This window comes from Malus sylvestris, chromosome 2, assembly GCF_916048215.2.
Source record: "Malus sylvestris chromosome 2, drMalSylv7.2, whole genome shotgun sequence".
Taxonomy (NCBI): Eukaryota; Viridiplantae; Streptophyta; class Magnoliopsida; order Rosales; family Rosaceae; genus Malus; species Malus sylvestris.
In genome coordinates this window covers 20,466,903-20,485,016 of record NC_062261.1, presented here as the reverse complement: position 1 = coordinate 20,485,016, position 18,114 = coordinate 20,466,903, and the positions used below count along the sequence as shown (strand labels likewise).

The window sequence follows — 18,114 nt, the reverse complement described above, 5'->3', positions numbered from 1 at the left end:
TATCCACTAGTGTAAATATTTTAAATTGAAGATTGAATTCATTCATTGTATTCATATAGAGTCAAGGAGTGTAGCTGTAAAAAATCATCAAAATCAAAGTTAAAATAATCATTTAATCATGATTTTTCGTTGATAACCGTAGAAAAGTTTTGTCTCGTTACTTGATCTCTGAATGTTTGATTTTTGTAATTTTTGGCGTATGCGATCTCGAAGTATATACAAACATGTTTGACGGTTGGATCGTTGAAACTAGTTTCGTAGAATGCGTATCTCATCAAAACAATAGATTCACTAACACTTAAAAGTTTATTCATACTTTCATTAAGTATAACATAAGATTTTGTGATATCCACTAGTGTAAATATTTTAAATTGAAGATCGAGTTCATTCATTATATTCATATAGGGTCAAGGAGTGTAGCTGTAAAAAATTATCAAAATCGGAGTTAAAATAACCGTTCAATAGTGATTTTTCAGTTATAGCCGTCGACAAGTTTTGTCCCATTGCTTAATCTCTAAATGTTTATTTTTTTCGATTTTTAGCCTATACGATTTCGAAGCCTATACAAACAAGTTTGACGGTTGGATCATTGAAATTAGTTTCGTAGAATGCGTATCCCATCAAAACGATAGATTCACTAACACTTAAAAGTTTATTCATACTTTCATTAAGTATAATATAAGATTTTGTGGTATCTACTAGTGTAAATATTTTAAATTATAGATCAAGTTCATTCATTGTATTCATATAGGTTTAAAGAGTGTAGTAGTAAAAAATCATAGCAATCAGAGTTAAAATAACCGTTAAATCGTGATTTTTCGTTGATAGACGTCGAAAAGTTTTGTCCTGTTACTTGATCTCTGAATGTTTGTTTTTTGCAAATTTTGGCATATGCGATCTCGAAGTATATACAAACATGTTTGACGATTGGATCGTTGAAACTAGTTTTGTAGAATGTGTATCCTATCAAAACTATAGATTCACTAACACTAAAGAGTTTATTCATACTTTCATTAAGTATAACATAAGATTTTGTGGTATCCAGTAGTGTAAATATTTTAAATTGAAGATCAAGTTCATTCATTGTATTCATATAGGATCAAGAAGTGTAGCTATAAAAAATCATCAAATCAGAGTTAAAATAACCGTTCAATCATGATTTTTCGTTGATAACCGTCGAAAAGTTTTGTCTCGTTACTTGATCTCTAAATGCTTGTTTTTTGCGATTTTTGGCGAATACAATCTTGAAGCATATACAAACAAGTTTGACAGTTGGATCGTTAAAATTAGTTTCGTAGAATGCGTATCCCATCAAAACGATAGATTCACTAACATTTAAGAGTTTATTCATACTTTCATTAAGTATAATGAAAGATTTTGTGGTATCCAGTAATGTAAATATTGTAAATTGAAGATCGAATTCATTCATCGTATTCATATAGGGTCAAGGAGTGTAGTTGTAAAAAATCATCAAAATTGGAGTTAAAATAACCGTTAAATCGTGATTTTTCGTTTATAATTGTCGAAAAGTTTTGTCACATTACTTGATCTCTGAATGTTTATTTTTTGCAATTTTTGGTGTATGCGATCTCGAAGTATATACAAACATGTTTGACGGTTGGATCGTTGAAACTAGTTTCGTAGAATGTGTATCCCATCAAAACAATAGATTCACTAACACTTAAGAGTTTATTCTTACTTTCATTAAGTATAACATAAGATTTTGTGGTATCCACTAGCGTAAATATTTTAAATTGAAGATCGAGTTCATTCATTGTATTCATATAGGGTCAAGAAGTGTAACTGTAAAAAATCATCAAAATCGGAGTTAAAATAACCGTTAAATCATGATTTTTTGTTGATAACCGTCGAAAAGTTTTGTCCCGTTACTTGATCTCTGAATGTTTTTTTTTTTGCGATTTTTTGTTGATGCGATCTCGAAGCATATACAAACAAGTTTGACGGTTGGATCGTTGAAATTAGTTTTGTAGAATTCGTATCCCATCAAAACAATAGATTCACTAACACTTATGAGTTTATTCTTACTTTCATTAAGTATAACTGTATAACATAAGATTTTGTGGTATTCACTAGTGTAAATATTTTAAATTGAAGATCGAGTTCATTCATTGTATTCATATAGGGTCAAGAAGTGTAACTGTAAAAAATCATCAAAATCGGAGTTAAAATAACCGTTAAATCGTGATTTTTTGTTGATAACCGTCGAAAAGTTTTGTCCCGTTACTTGATCTCTAAATGTTTTTTTTTTTTGCGATTTTTTGTTGATGCGATCTCGAAGCATATACAAACAAGTTTGACGGTTGGATCGTTGAAATTAGTTTCGTAGAATTCGTATCCCATCAAAACAATAGATTCACTAACACTTATGAGTTTATTCTTACTTTCATTAAGTATAACATAAGATTTTGTGGTATTCACTAGTGTAAATATTTTAAATTGAAGATCGAGTTCATTCATTGTATTCATATAGGGTCAAGAAGTGTAACTGTAAAAAATCATCAAAATCGGAGTTAAAATAACCGTTAAATCGTGATTTTTTGTTGATAACCGTCGAAAAGTTTTGTCCCGTTACTTGATCTCTGAATGTTTTTTTTTTTTGTGATTTTTTGTTGATGCGATCTCGAAGCATATACAAACAAGTTTGACGGTTGGATCGTTGAAATTAGTTTCGTAGAATTCGTATCCCATCAAAACAATAGATTCACTAACACTTATGAGTTTATTCTTACTTTCATTAAGTATAACATAAGATTTTGTGGTATTCACTAGTGTAAATATTTTAAATTGAAGATCGAGTTCATTCATTGTATTCATATAGGGTCAAGAAGTGTAACTGTAAAAAATCATCAAAATCGGAGTTAAAATAACCGTTAAATCGTGATTTTTTGTTGATAACCGTCGAAAAGTTTTGTCCCGTTACTTGATCTCTAAATGTTTTTTTTTTTTGCGATTTTTTGTTGATGCGATCTCGAAGCATATACAAACAAGTTTGACGGTTGGATCGTTGAAATTAGTTTCGTAGAATTCGTATCCCATCAAGTTCAATGGTGTATATATATATATATATATATTTTTTTTTTTTTTTGTTAAGTAAATTTAAATTTATTTATTTTGTACATATAACACTTAGGAAATTGAATGGTATGTATATTTAGGCCGATCCAATTTTCACCAATTTTTAATATTTAATTTAATATATATATAATTATTATAGTTTTTAGGGGTATAAAATTGTTAAATTAATATATATAATTATTATAGTATTTTTTTAGGGTTATAAGATTATAAAATTAATATTTTGCTTTTCGTGTATCATGTTACCCACGTGTATACCCAAACCAACCTGTTATCTTAACAAGTGCTTATCAGGTTACACGATAACAACCCGATTAGTTATCGTGTCGACCCGAACACCTGTTAATTCTGTGTCATGTTGTGTCGGGTTATCGGGTCGTGTTAGGAATTGTCAGGCCTCACACCCCTCTCTTACCTCTTCCAATAATCTTTTCTTTAATTTTTTAATAATTTTCAAATGGCCACATCTTCAAGTGGCACTCAAAATATGTTCAGATGCTTATTCATTTAACGACAAGTAACACTCATAATATGTCCGGAAATCTTATTTAATATGGTAGTTTAATTCAATTAACCAATAATATTAGGGGTGTGCTATCTACACACCTTTTTTTTTTCCTACACACCCTCTTAATTTGGAGCCATCGAATCGACTGAATTAAAGAAAATCAAAGGACATAAATTAACAAGGGAAAACACACCCCGACCTAAATCGAGGCATGCTGGCCGTCACGTGAGGGTGACGTAGCCATGTGCGCAGTGGGGAAGAATAATGATATAAAGAAATACGAATAAATAAAAACCAAACCAACTAGAGTACTAGATAAGATAAGGTGAAAGACGAGAATAAGTGTGACTACACATAACCAGAGCGTAGGTATCCTAAGTGCAGTCTAGCAGAACAAATATTAATTATACAATACCAAAGATGATACTACATTGGTGATAATCTGTCAGAACCGCCGACGATTCCTCGTAAGCCACCAACAAGCACTCCTACCTAAAACCTGGAGGGGCACAAAACAGAAAGTGTGAGTAGGCAAAAACAAAGTTTTTCAAAACTATTTCATTTATCAAAAGTAGTAACCCCTCACCGTAAAACCTATAAAATTTCCAGAAAATAGCATACATGTTTATATCTCAAAATCATATTTAAAATAGCAATTCCACAAATATACCATGTCAAATCTCAGCAAGAAATAAGTAAGTCAGGTGAAATAAACCGATATGAAATGGTATGCCAGCTGGAATCACCAACGTGATTTGTATGGTTAGATTTATAACTCATCAACTAGTTCTCTGCACACAAGTCGGAACCACCTAAAGTGGGCTATACGACAGGCTGAGTGTAAATAAATATGCTCAAGTGCTACGGTCACGTGAAGGTTGTGCGAAGTATCTCAAGTCACCTACGAGTCGGAACCACCTAAAGTGGTTTGTACAACAGGCTAACACCTGCCTTGTATCCAAGGTGAGTGTGTGGTGCGAGAGGTGAACGATCGCGTGAAGGCTATGCCTTGTCCTCGAGCGGAGCACTAACACCGAGGCGCAGGACAATAATCTCGAAATATATCTCAGCACTAATGTACTCACTACCATCAATATACTCACCTGAAGCTTACCTGAGCGCCCACAGCATCGAGTGACAATATGTATGTAACCATAATAATGCACAATTAAACATAAAAAGCATTTAACATGGCATTTCATACCATTTAATTAAATTTTCTGAGAAAAATACCAAGTGTGTATATATATACTAAAAACCAAAAACCCATTCACTGATATATGGAAGGGTCGTAACCCCCGAGCCTTGCTTGACTGCGCTCGTCCTTAGGATAGGTCTCACCTATATGCAAAACAACTATTTAAACGTTATTTTTAAGCACATAAACAAAACTAGCTAATAACTTCTCATACATTGCTCAATTGGGGTGTTTGAATATACCAACGTGGTCTACTCAAACCCACGAACATCCCCAAATTTTTTGAAAAATTTTCCGATCACTCAAGCGTCATCACTCGCCGGCCAAGGCACGGCCAGACGCGCCGCCCACATGCAGGCACGTGCCTGGCACTTTGACGGATTCGATAATGTCGTTAGGGGATATTCCATTAAATAAAAGCATATGCCATTAAATATAATTGACGCCGTAAGAATATTCCGTCAACTTTGACGGAATATTCGCCTCCTTCTTCCTTGGTTCGCCGGAGTGCGGTGCCGATGCTGCTGCGATCACCAGTTTCTGGAAAAACTTAGAACTTCAATATTTTCTTCATTTCGCATCCAAATTTCACAAATTTTATACCAAAATGAAGCCCTCAACAAGTAGAACATGATCGTACCTTTCAAAGGTCCTCAAATCAACGGAAACTCACAGGAAAAATCTCGATAGTCCGACCACCTCTGCAACTCGATGAACTCGAGTGTTCCCACATCCAAATCACTCCAAAAATCTTCTAAAAGCTTCGTGAAGAATTTTTAAGACTTCCTAGGGTCTTAAAACTTGATGAAACCACCACGATCACGATGGATGAACAGTGCACCTTGTTGGAGCACCTTGATATCTCAAGTTTCCGAGGTTCTCACGACCAACCAAAGGTATAGATTGACTCCTGAGCTTGCAAGGAGTCCAAGAACACCAACCACAACCTCGATCCGCGACTAGTGAAGCTCGTTGAGAGATAAACCGTACAATTTTACAGAAAAGGAAAGAAAATCCGAGAGGGAAGAAGAGAGAGAGGGAGTCAAAGGATGAGTGTGTGTGTGTGTGGTCCAAATTTGGGCAGCTAACCAAAAACAAGGAAAACCTAAGTTCTAATTGGATCCAATTACTTAAGAAGAAAATAAATTGGTCCAAATCATTAACCCATTTACACACACCATCACCAAACACTCAAGGGCAAAGTCGTCATTCCACGCAATCAAAGACAAAATAGATTATTTTTCGGGACAGGTTGTCACAAGGGATATGTGAGAAGTAAAAAGAGATGTGTGGATAGTATACCCTTAAAATTAATGACCAAACTTAAAATAATAAATTATTGAAGGAGCTAAAAAATAGGTCATTTCAGTTAGAAATAGTATATAAATATGGTCCTAAACATAGCTCATTCATTAAAAAATATTTTCTTGCAGAGTATAATCTAAATGGAAGCTAAACATAGCCCCTAGCCCTTAGTGTTTCGATGTTTATCATTTTATGTAATGCCATAGTTTAGTGGAGGATGTGGGATATGCTTAAAAGCAAAGATCGACAGAACAAGGTCAAGGATTAGGATGCTAATCATTTATAGTGGAAAAGTAAGTCTTTAGTGCTTTGCTATTGCCGAGGTGTGTAATCTCCACTTATTAGGTCTCACCTTGACCAACTGTAACAACCCATTACGTACCCTACCATATATTGCCCATATCTTCACCCACCAATATATTGTCCCCTTTACATGCTTCTCTCTAAGTCAAGGCTTTCTAACCTACTACTGAAGGGTTCTCTTGGATATATAACCTACCCAAGAGAAAAAGGTTTTCTTGGATGATTTGCATGGGAGTTTCTTCCTACAATCTGAATTCCCATCAAATATCACCATTGTGTTCGTGTTTGGGTTCGTGGTTCATCTTTGTTCTTTTAGGTTATAGTTTCATAACGTGGGATCATTATTTTTTGAATAAACAATATTTATCTATACTAAGGGGTGAGAGAATGAGTGAAGTCTTACAATGAGTTAGCAACAATGATATGGTTCAAATTCGCAATTAGCGAGAATCGAACTTAGACCTCTCATTTACAAGTAAAAAGGAATACCAACAGACTATAGTACTAAATGGATGCTCTGAGTATACACTTAAATGTTCATTGATCGACATCACACCGTTGGCACCTCAACTCTTTGATGGTTTCTTCATTGTTTTACATGTTACTTTGGTCATTCTAGAAATCACTACAAGTTGTGCTAAAACAATCACAACTGTTAAATTGTGTTCGTATCGGACATAAGTTTACATCTAGATGAAATATTTGCAAAATGTTTGAATTAATTTCTTAGATTCTTTCACTAGCATACTAGTGGGATGTAAAAGAATATGAATTAAGGGTATGAGAGTCAAATTTTTACCTGTTCCATATAAGTAAAATTACTAAACTGCAATGTTAATGACGTACTTGACTAAGGTAAAGCCTTCAAACTCTAATAAGTTTATGATTCTTCTACAACTTTGATCTCTTGACTCAGCTTAAGACCAAATCCATTTTTTTGTGCAATTATGTATCATCTAATATCTATTTACTTTACTACCCCACCTTATCTATTGCATTTAAATTGAGCTCCTCTAATATATTTATACGTCACTTAGGCTTCATTTTAACATGTTGCCAATAATATATTCAAGACCAACTGCTACAAGATGACTTAGTGGTTGGGGACGAATTTCAGGCCCGTATTCCACATGCAAGTTCTGAGTTCAATTTCTGACACTGATAAATCAAATGATGATGACCAGAAGAAGGCTGAAATTCTTTTTTAAGGAGACAAATATATATATATATATATTGAAGATCGTATCTATACTCTTGATTTGAGTGCATTTTTGCTCATTACATTTAAGTGGTAGTATTGTTCACAACTTTATTTATTATTATAATTTCTATTCATTAATTACACAAATTTTAAAATTTAAAATTATACAACAATAATAAATAAATAGTATAGCGAGTAACGTCATTAAGTGAGGTCGGTAAGAAAAAAAATATTCCGTTTCCATTTGTAACCGAAATAGTGAATGGGAACCCACTAAATAGTGTCTGGCAAAAGCACAGCAAGCACACAAAGGTACATAAAGCTGTAATGATTGCCTTCCTAAAGAGAGACGAGAGAGTAGAGAATAGGAAACTTGCAAGACATGCAATGTCACTAAATAGTGTCTGTTCATCATTACAGCAGTGAAAGTTTGATCCCCTACATTGTACAAGATACCATCGCAATGACAACAATGCCAACCTTTTCTTCTTTTTCTCTTTTTTCTTTTTCATGTAAAGCCATTTACCTACTATCAATATCATGTTGCATTAGTTTAGGTGATCTCCAACAGATAAAATTAAATATAATTTTGTTCAGAATTATAATCTTGAAAAAAAATGTTTTTAATGAACATCTGCAGATCATACTCATATATTATCTTCAATTGAAAGAACTAAACATTGCACACTTAAGAATTTATTAGTTTTAAATTTATACTTTAGATTTATTAGTTTTTGAACTTTTATTCATCTTCATTGGAGATGACTTTAACAACGTAAAGTGAAAGACTTAAAACATAGAACCCAGAATTTATGCTGCCTAATCTTTATCGATGATGGGGGTCATCTTGAATTCATATTTAACCACACACTTTGTTGAAAAGTTGGAAAAGCATTGGTTTCTCGAGCCATGGAAGCAGTTCATTTCGGAAAATAATTTATGCAGATTTCTAGTAGAAAATAAATTGGTATTGTATAATAGGTGTACTACTCACACACAATTTTTCACTTCATACATACTCTTTGAATTTGTGATAGTTGAATTGACTAAATTAAAGAAGATATAGAAATTAACAAAAGGTGTGTGAGAAGTAAAAATGAGTATGCGGATAGCACACCCATTGTATAAAAATTTAGGGAAAAAAATGCATGATAATCATTTTCCTAAATGCAAAAACATACTACTAGCAATGTTAGTGAGAAGAATATCAGTAAATTTACATTTTTTTTATTCACACATATTTGTTTACTCCTTTAAACTTGATATCTTAATTAATTAACTTGTTATGATTTTCTTTAGGCGTATATAGGATGAGAGTTTTATGTCCACAAAACATAAGCTGGTAAGTTACGTGTCATTATATAAGTAGAAAGAAGATATATTTTCATTGTCTTTCTATTTGTATTATAACATGTAATGTACCACTTTGTGTTTCGAATACACTAAAAAAATCTCCCAATGAAGGCAACAAATGGATCACATTCCTGAATCCCTAGGGTGAATCACATGATGGACCATATTTGTATCAATTGAACAACGTAGAAGCTATGTGCTTAATTAATACTTGGGGTTCACCATCCTCATTTCAAATCATATATGATCTACAAATCCCAACAAACACTCCCTTCTATGATTTTGCTTAGATTTACCAAGTCTCCGTAGCCTCTTCCCAAATTGTGCACAATTAACCACAATGCGAATATTAATGCCATCAATTTACATAGCACAATCGTATAAAAAGGAAGAAGTTCGACTCATAACTTACTCGATTTACTTGCTAGTTACGAGATGCATCAATTGACACACCGTGATCTAGATCGAGGCATGTTGGCCGTCACATGAGGGTGACGTAGCCATATGCACAGTGCGGAAGCAATATTAATACATGAATGCGAATAAACAAAAACCAAAACAACTAGAGCACTAGATAAGATAAGGTGCAAGACGAGAATAAGTGTGACTACACTTATTCAGAGCGTAGGTAGCCAAAGTGCAATCCGGCAGGACGAATACTAATTGTACAATACCAAAGATGGTCCTACATTTGTCATTATCTGTCAGAACCACCGTCAATTCCTCGTGAGCCACCAACGAGCACTTCTACCTAAAACCTGGAGGGGCACAAAACAGAAAGTATGAGTGGGCAAAAACAAAGCTTTTCAAAACCATTTCATTTATCATAACTAGTAACCCATCGCCGTAAAACCTGTATAATTCCCAGAAAATAGCATATACGATTATATACAAAAATCATATTCAAAATAGCAAATCCACCAAATATACCATGTCAAATCTCAGAAAGAAATAAGCAAGCCAGGTGAAATCAATCAATATGAAATAGTATGCAAGCCGGAGTCACATAACGTGACCTGTACGGCTGGATATATAACTCATCAACTAGTTCTCTACACACAAGTTGGAACCACCTAAAGTGGTCTGTATGACAGGTTAGGTGTAAATAAATACACTCAAGTGCTACAGTCACATGAAGGTTGTGCAAAGTATCGCAAGTCACCTACGAGTCGGAACCACCTAAAGTGGTCTGTACGACAGGCAGGCACTTGCCTTGGATCCAAGGTGAGCGTGTGGTGCGGGTGGTGAATGATCACGTGAAGGCTAGGCCCTATCCTTGGGCGGAGCACTAACACCGGGGTGCAGGATAATAAGCTCGAAATATACCTCAGAACTAATGTACTCACTACCATCACTACCATCAATATACTCACCTGAAGCTTATCTAAACGTCTACAGTGTCGAGCAACAATATGTATGTAACCATAATAATGCACAATTAAACATAAGGAGTATTTGACATGGCATTTCAAAATATCAAACCATTTAATTAAGTTTTTTGGGAAAAATACCAAGTATATATATATACTAAAAACCAAAAGCCCACTCACTGATATGTGGAAGGGTCGTAACCCCCGAGCCTTGCTTGACTGGGCTTGTATATGCGAAACAACTATTTAAATGTTATTTTTTAAGCACATAAACAAAACGAGGTAATAACTTCTCATACATTGCCCAAATGGGGTATTTGAATATATCACCGTGACCTACTCAACCCCACAAACATCCCTATATTTTTAGAAAAAAAATTCAATGTCCCACGAACCCTCACGTGCCTGCCAAGGCACGACCAGATGAGCCGCCGAGGCGCAGGCATGTGCCTGGCACATTGACGAATTCCCTAACGTAGTTAGGGAATATTCCGTTAAATATTAGAATATACCATTAAAGATACCTGATGCCGTTAGAATATTCTGTCAACTTTGACGGAATATCCCCTCCTTCTTCCTTGGTTTGCCGGAGTCCGGCACCTGCCACCGCTGTTATTGCCTGATTCTGGAAAAACTTTAAACTTCAATATCTTTTTCATTTCTACACCAAATTTCACAAATTTTATACCAAAATGAAGCCCTCAACAAGTAGAACATGATTGTACCTTTCAAATGTCCTAAAATCAACAAAAACTTGCCGGCAAAATCTCATGAAAATCGGCCAAACCTGCAACTCGATAAACCCAAGTGTTCTAACATTAAAACCACTCCAAAATCGATTCAATGTGCTAGTAAAGTAAAAATATTACCTTCTTAAGTCTCAAAACCACTTAAAACCTTCGTGATCACGTCAGAGGAAAAATCACCCCTCACCGGAGTTCGGGTAACTCACATTCTACAAGTTCTCACGACCAACTAAGGGTATGGATGAGTTTTTGAGCTCGCAAGGAGTACGAAAGTCACCTTCATAGCCTCAATCCATGACTGGTGAAGCTCGTTGAGAGGTTGACCGTACACTTGTACGGAAAATGGGAAAAAATCCGAGAGGGAGAGAAACAGAGAGGGTTAACGGGTTAGTGTGGGTGTGTGTGTGGGGTCCAACTTGGGTCACCAACCAAAAACAAGGAAAATCTAAGTCCTAATTAAATCCAAATGATTAGGACTTAAAATGATTGGTCCAATTCCATAGCCCATTTACACACACACAACTCAACGCTCAAGGGTAAAATTGTCCTTTTCACACTATCGAGGACAAACTAATTTATACATTCGAGACGAGCTGTGACAGTAATCATATAATACATTTTGGATTTGAATTGAAAACACACATCAAGCATTAGATAATAAAGATTCGACTGAAATTTTGCCACGTAACTGTTATGCGATAAATGATTTTTTTTAAGAGAGAAACCAAACACAAATGTAATTGACAGTCAATAACATTGAATCTACATGATTTAGTGAAATCTTTTTGTTTTATAGTGACAAAAAATGAAGAAAATAATGGATGCAACCAAAGAGTCAACTCTCCAACTTCTCCACCTGATCCAAAGTCCAAACACCACGATTGGTCCGTCGTTGACCAAACAACCCGCCAAGTTATGCTATTCACTGTCCCGTTTGTTACTCTGAAAAGTCAGCATAACTAGGAGATCTAGGAAGGAGCATGAAAAATAAACATTTTATTATAACAAAATAAAACCCAGAAAACTGTAGCAATAATCATTTTCGTTAACTCTATTAGAATTCTGTCAAAATGACTCATATTGGAATGACAATTGCTACAATTGAATTAAAGTTGAGGGATCATTGTTCCAATTGCATTAAAATTGAGAGAACATTTCTCTAATTGGGTTAAAGTTGATGGATTATTACTATAATTTTTTCATTTGGTTTTTTATATTTGCCCCTTGATTCAGCATCACATAAGTGACACGTAACTCATTTTGATAGAAGTTTTAATAGAATTAACGAAAATGATCATAGCTACACGCTTTAATAAGTTAAGATATCAGTGATCATAAATTTTTAGTTAAGAATTATTGTTTTAATTGAAGTTGATGAACTATTTCTACAGTTTCATTTGAAAATTGATCGACATTGAAATTAAACAGAAAAATTAACAAAAAATGGAATGATAATAAATAATAAAAAAGGAGTCGAGCACCAAACCACAGCACGCCCGCACATACCTTTCTTCCAAGACATTCAAAGCACTTCCACGCCACAGCACGCTCTCACTCTCTCTGAATTATTTGCTTCCAGAATATTGAAACTTTCGATTCAATTTTATCTGAAATCAAGCAACCAACAAACAGAGAGAAGAGAAAAAATGTCTGAAATGGACGACGGCACGTCGAAGCCTCCACAAATCTCCGAAATGTTTCAGAAATTCGCTCTGGCTTTCAAGACCAAGACGTTCGAGTTCTTCGCCGAGGAGGAAGCCGACGACGCCGACAGCTTCGCGCTGCTCGACTCTGCCGAAGAGGTCATCACGGACCAGAAGGTCGTCGTTATTAAACCGGACACGGCGGCGGCGAACTGCAACGCTCCGGAGATAGAGGTGACGCCGGAAAAGCAGATTTCGAGCGAGACCCAGCTGAAAAAATCGGAGGTTTTGGCGGTTTCGAAGCCTTTGAGCCGGACCCGGATACGACCCATGAATACCCAGATGACCCAAACTCTGATTTCGTCCATTTTTGCCACTGTTTCGTCGTTTGAAGCTTCTTACCTGCAATTGCAGACTGCCCATGTGCCCTTTGTGGAAGAAAATGTGACCGCGGCTGATCGAGCTCTCGTCTCTCACCTCCAGAGGCTCTCGGAATTCAAGCAGTTTTACAGATATTTTTGTACGAGTTGGGATTCGAGTTCTAATTTGCCAATCGGGTCCTGCTTGGAAGCTCAGGTGCAGGAGAATCAGAGCAAGCTCAGGACTTTGGGAACAATGTCGAACAGCTTGCAGACAGAGATAGATCAAAGGGACAATGAAGTTACGGGCCTGCGGAAAAAATTGGGTGAGATTCAAAAGTCTAATGTGAATTTGTCTAAGAGGTTATCCGCTACTTTGAATTCGTCTTGTGAAGTTTTGTTGTCAGTTAGAGTTTTCGATTCATTTTTGCATGATGCTTGTAGATTAACACGCAGATTGACTAAGATTTTGATAACTTTGATGGAGAAAGCTGAGTGGGATTTAGATTTGGCTGCTAATTTGGTTCATCCGGATGTTGATTATGTTAAAAGAGCGCATAATCGGTACACTTTCTTGTCATATGTTTATTTGGGAATGTTCAAAGGTTTCGATTCGAAAGGCTTTGGTTTGGATGAGGAAGAAGTTTCATGTAATGGGCACGGTCCGGATGTGGATAAGAAAAATGCTTCTCTCAAGCAGTTGCTTGAGCATGCGTCGAGCAATCCAATGGAGTTGTTAAGTAGGAATCAAAATTGTGAGTTTTCCAGATTTTGTGAGAGCAAGTATCAAGAGATCATCCACCCCACTATGGAATCTTCAATCTTTAGTAATCTGGATCAAAACCAAGTTGTGTTGAGTTCATGGAGGTCTCTGAGTGTATTCTATGAATCATTCATTAGCATGGCGAGTTCCATATGGATGCTCCAAAAGTTGGCATATTCTTTTGATCCGGCAGTTGAGATATTCCAAGTGGAAAGAGGTGTAGATTTTTCGATGGTTTTTATGGAAGATGTCACTAGGAGATTGTTGTTACCAGGTAAAGCCAGGACGAAAGTTGGGTTTACAGTGGTTCCGGGTTTTAAGATTGGGAGGACAGTAATTCAATCCCAGGTATATTTAACTGGGTTAAAATGTACAGAGTAGTCGCAAGTCAAGCTCTGCTGTTTATGATAATGATATAGGCAAGACAGGAGGTGACCAGGATTAGTGTGTTGATCTTACGTGCTTGGATTGTCGGATGGAATTCGAAATATGTATGTTGGAGGTAAATTGAAGGATGTATCGGTTACTATGGTCAGGACGGAAACCCTGTAATATGCATACGATGAAGATGCTGTTGCCTTACATGATACTGAACCTCTTTCCACAGATACATGTTACCTGGTTTGTGACTTTGATTTTTCTTTGTATATGGTTTTCGACGTAGAATCGACTGTATAGAACCTTTATCTCTCTTTTTTCGTTAATTCCGACACAAATACACTGGCAAGTTGTGAATCCAAATTCCTAATTAGTTCTGTTATTATTGGAAAAAATAAAAAAATAAAAAAAAATTCCGGACAATTCAAGTACAATGTTATCTCACAAATACATTAACTTGTTCCCTGAGACTGAGAGTAATGTCATTTAGGTATACTTTTGCAATGTAAATGTAAGGATAATTGTGCTTATGTTTTTCTTGTGCATTGTCTAATGAATGTTGTGTATCCACCCTAAGCCGTAGGAGAGAAACTCACCTGACGCGGTTTCATTACCCCCTTTCTCTCTGCCTATCTCATCATGTGTTACTTGGTTTCTTTGCACTTTTCTCTCTGCCTACCTCATGCAAGCGTGGTAGGACAAAGAGCAAGGGGCAATGAAACCGTGACATGCAAGTCTTTTGATTGCTTATGAACTCTTAGTCATGGCTTAGAAAGTTGTTACCTAGACACACAATGTCCACTGGACTATTGGATAAGGATTCTTTGGATCAGAAAGCTCCAAAATTATGTATTTCTATAGATTTTGAAATCAAATGCAAATTCCCTAGTGCCCACGACACGGTATCTTTTCAAGTCAATCGTTAGTAAGGAGTCACTATCATCTATATAGTCTTTCAAACATGAGGGAATTATCAGTATTTTTATTGCTCCAAGTAAAGGGTACTCCAGAAGCATTTAAGGAAACAATACTCTCCCTATTCTAGAAATTAACAAATGATTTGCAGCATATACATAAACCATTGCCCTTCCATCAGGGTAACAGCTAAAACATTGTTCAAAAATATTTTTCACAAAGCTTTCCTGGGACCTTATCCAAAGCAACCTCAGTTTGCACTAAACAAAAAAAAAAAAAAGGTCCAATTTTCCGAAGCTACATGGATAATTAAAATTACTCCTAAAATCTGACCTAACAGTCCTCTTACAATTCCACACAATACACTTCATTAATCTAGTTCTTCCAGGTACTAGGACCAGCCTCTTTGCAGCATCCTCCTCACGGACCCTCTTCCTTGGACTCATAGTTCCTACTTTTGGCCTTGCGCTCGCAAAACCGCTTCTGCAGCCAGCAAAGCATCAACCACATTACCAGACTTTCCCCTAGCCTTCATGTCATCTCTTCTCACACCCTCCATGACAACATCCTGGTGAAACAGTCATTCACACAACACATTATATCCAAATCAAAACCCCTAACTTGTTTAGTATCTCAAACACTAGAGTAGTTAAGGCATCAGACACACTACCGCTGGGGTTTTTCCATCTACCATTATTGTTCTTTAAAATGAACAGCATTGACACTAGAGTACTTACTCCGGTTAAGTTGTCACTAGCAATACTTACCTCTTGATCCTGCGGCCGTCTTCCCAGGCCTTCCCCAGTATTGGACAAGATCAGCCCTAGCCGCCCCTTTGTGCTTAGGACACCCCACCACCTCCTTGTAAAGCATTCCGTCCCTCAGCTTCTCCCCACACACTGGCGCTTTTCAGCTTTTCTCTTCCACTTGGGGACCACCATGGTCTAGCCCTCCTCGTTAGAGCTTTCCTCCTCCATTCTTTGACCTGGTTCCTCACTTTCATTAAACTCATCCTCCACATTTTCAGCACTTGGGAAGCATAGAATCACATCCTTATGAAGATTAGCCTTAATATCCTCATCCACCATTATGTCTTTGATAGGAGCATATTTATGCAACTTAGTTGGCTTGTTCTTGTGCATTTATGTTGTGTTTCCTTAGTTATTTTAATGTTTAAAGTCATTTTCGTGTGTTTTCAGATTTTATGGACAAAGTAGGCAAGAAGATGCATTTTGGAGCATTTTGGAGCAAAATGGGGCTTGGAATGGATAGCAAATGCATGGGCCAAAGTGGATGGACGAATTTGAGAACTAAAGAGGCCAAGCATATGAAGAATTATGGTCCAAAAGATGAAGAAAACAGCCCAAAAATCTGTCACCCCAACTTGCATTCCTTGGCATGCAAACCACATAGAATTCCCTTTGAATTCCCATGCCATGCTTGATCACTCTTGTCCCCTACATAATTTCTGATTTCATGCTTCAATTCATTTAATTATTACACTCAATTGCTTGATACCTCTTGTTCCCTTCACTCATTAGATTTTAGACAACATTTACATCCATTACATGCACCAATTGATGCTCCATCATTCACATTTGGAATCCAATGCCATGTGCAACACATGTTGTTGCACCTTTGACCCATTTGCTGACACATTTCACCTCCCTTTCCATCTCTATGCAATGTACACAATCATTCATGCTCCCTAGCTACAACACCACTCCATTTTACCCTTCACACTTTGCATCATTACTTCATTTTCACCCTTGGACCATTGCACACCACACACACAAATTGCCATGCATTTCATCCTTAACCTAACCTGATTTTCTAAGGTTTTTGGGGCCTATAAGTACATGTTTACACCCCTTGGCCAAAGGACAATCCCCCATATTCATCATTTTATCACAAAAATTCGTCCATACACACCCTAGGAAGCAAAACACCCCAAAAACACCATTCTAGTGCCTAGAAAACATAACAGCCACTCCACCTTCTTCCACCCTCTTTGCCTAGTTCTCCACCACCCTCCAACCATCAAACACTCCTCCACACTCACCCTAAACCCTTCCATACAATTCCCCATCCATTCTACATCATAAAACTACCCAAAATCTGTCCATAACCCAATCTGCCGCAAGCATAGGGAAAGGAGGAATCTTGGATGCACTTGCTACCAAGTTGGAGCATTTTAGGTGTTTTCTTTCCTTTGATTTTAATGTCTAATTTTATGTATCTTTGCTTTGTGAGTATGAGGAACTAAACCCCTCTTAGTTAGGGGATGATTCGAAACTATGTTCATACTTGCAATATGATTTGATTACATCCAGTTGTGATTCATAAGTTGTGAATTCAATTTACTTATCCGTTCATATAAAAACTAATTTGTGTATGTTGGTTAAGAGTGCACGCTTAATTTTCATGCATGAATTTGACGCTAGAATATAAGGGAGTTTCACCTAATCGTTATAAACTTATATTCACAAGTAGTGAAGGTTGCTAGTCACAATCACGTTAAGTAAACTCTTGGCATAAGTTTCATGCAAATCATAGTAACGAGTGCCTAGTCAATGCTTATGTTTTTCATAGAACTTAATGATTCTTGCTTGTATCTCTATTATGCAATTCATGTAGGGAACTTGTAGGGAATGTTTTGGGTTGTCGTATGCAATCATCCAACCTAATAACTTGTGGAAAAAACTGAGGGTTAATTAGTGCAATTCACGGTTAATTTGGGGCGTTGAGTATTCATAGTTTATCGAAAAGCAACTGGAAATCGTTTTGTATGCAAGTGTGACATATGTGGAGAAGAACCTCCTAGCTAATCTTCCATCCATAAGTTTCATTCAAATTCACTTACAATCTGTTTTGTTTTACAAAGTTGTTTTGTTTTCAAATTCATTAAAACCAAAATCCCCCTTTTACTTTATTGTTTCAAAGTGTTTAATTTCTGTTTTGGTTGTGTGTTAGAGT

The 18,114-nt window shown here is 36.2% G+C and overlaps 1 protein-coding gene and 2 long non-coding RNA genes across 3 annotated transcripts in view; 1 reads left to right on the top strand and 2 right to left on the bottom strand.

The window, feature by feature from the left end:
- Positions 1-8,100: 8,100 nt before the first annotated feature.
- LOC126604656 (uncharacterized) overlaps positions 8,101-18,114 on the bottom strand; it is a 74,203-nt gene continuing 64,189 nt past the window's right edge. The window contains exon 3 of the long non-coding RNA XR_007616707.1: positions 8,101-8,114. This is a non-coding gene — a long non-coding RNA (uncharacterized LOC126604656). The remainder of the gene's footprint in view (positions 8,115-18,114) is intronic.
- LOC126604539 (protein GRAVITROPIC IN THE LIGHT 1-like) lies at positions 12,552-14,586 on the top strand. Its single transcript, XM_050271829.1, has one exon. The coding sequence runs from the start codon at positions 12,727-12,729 to the stop codon at positions 14,224-14,226; it is 1,500 nt and encodes a 499-aa protein (XP_050127786.1). The 5' UTR covers positions 12,552-12,726; the 3' UTR covers positions 14,227-14,586.
- Positions 15,186-16,133, bottom strand: LOC126604677 (uncharacterized). Its single transcript, XR_007616712.1, has 2 exons — positions 15,906-16,133; positions 15,186-15,706 (listed from the first exon to the last, which is right to left on the bottom strand). It is a non-coding gene; the product is annotated as an uncharacterized LOC126604677 (long non-coding RNA).

Bases quoted from the DNA above. Each gene is read 5' to 3' on its own strand.
- LOC126604539 (XM_050271829.1), top strand. From the start codon at position 12,727: ATGTCTGAAATGGACGACGGCACGTCGAAGCCTCCACAAATCTCCGAA.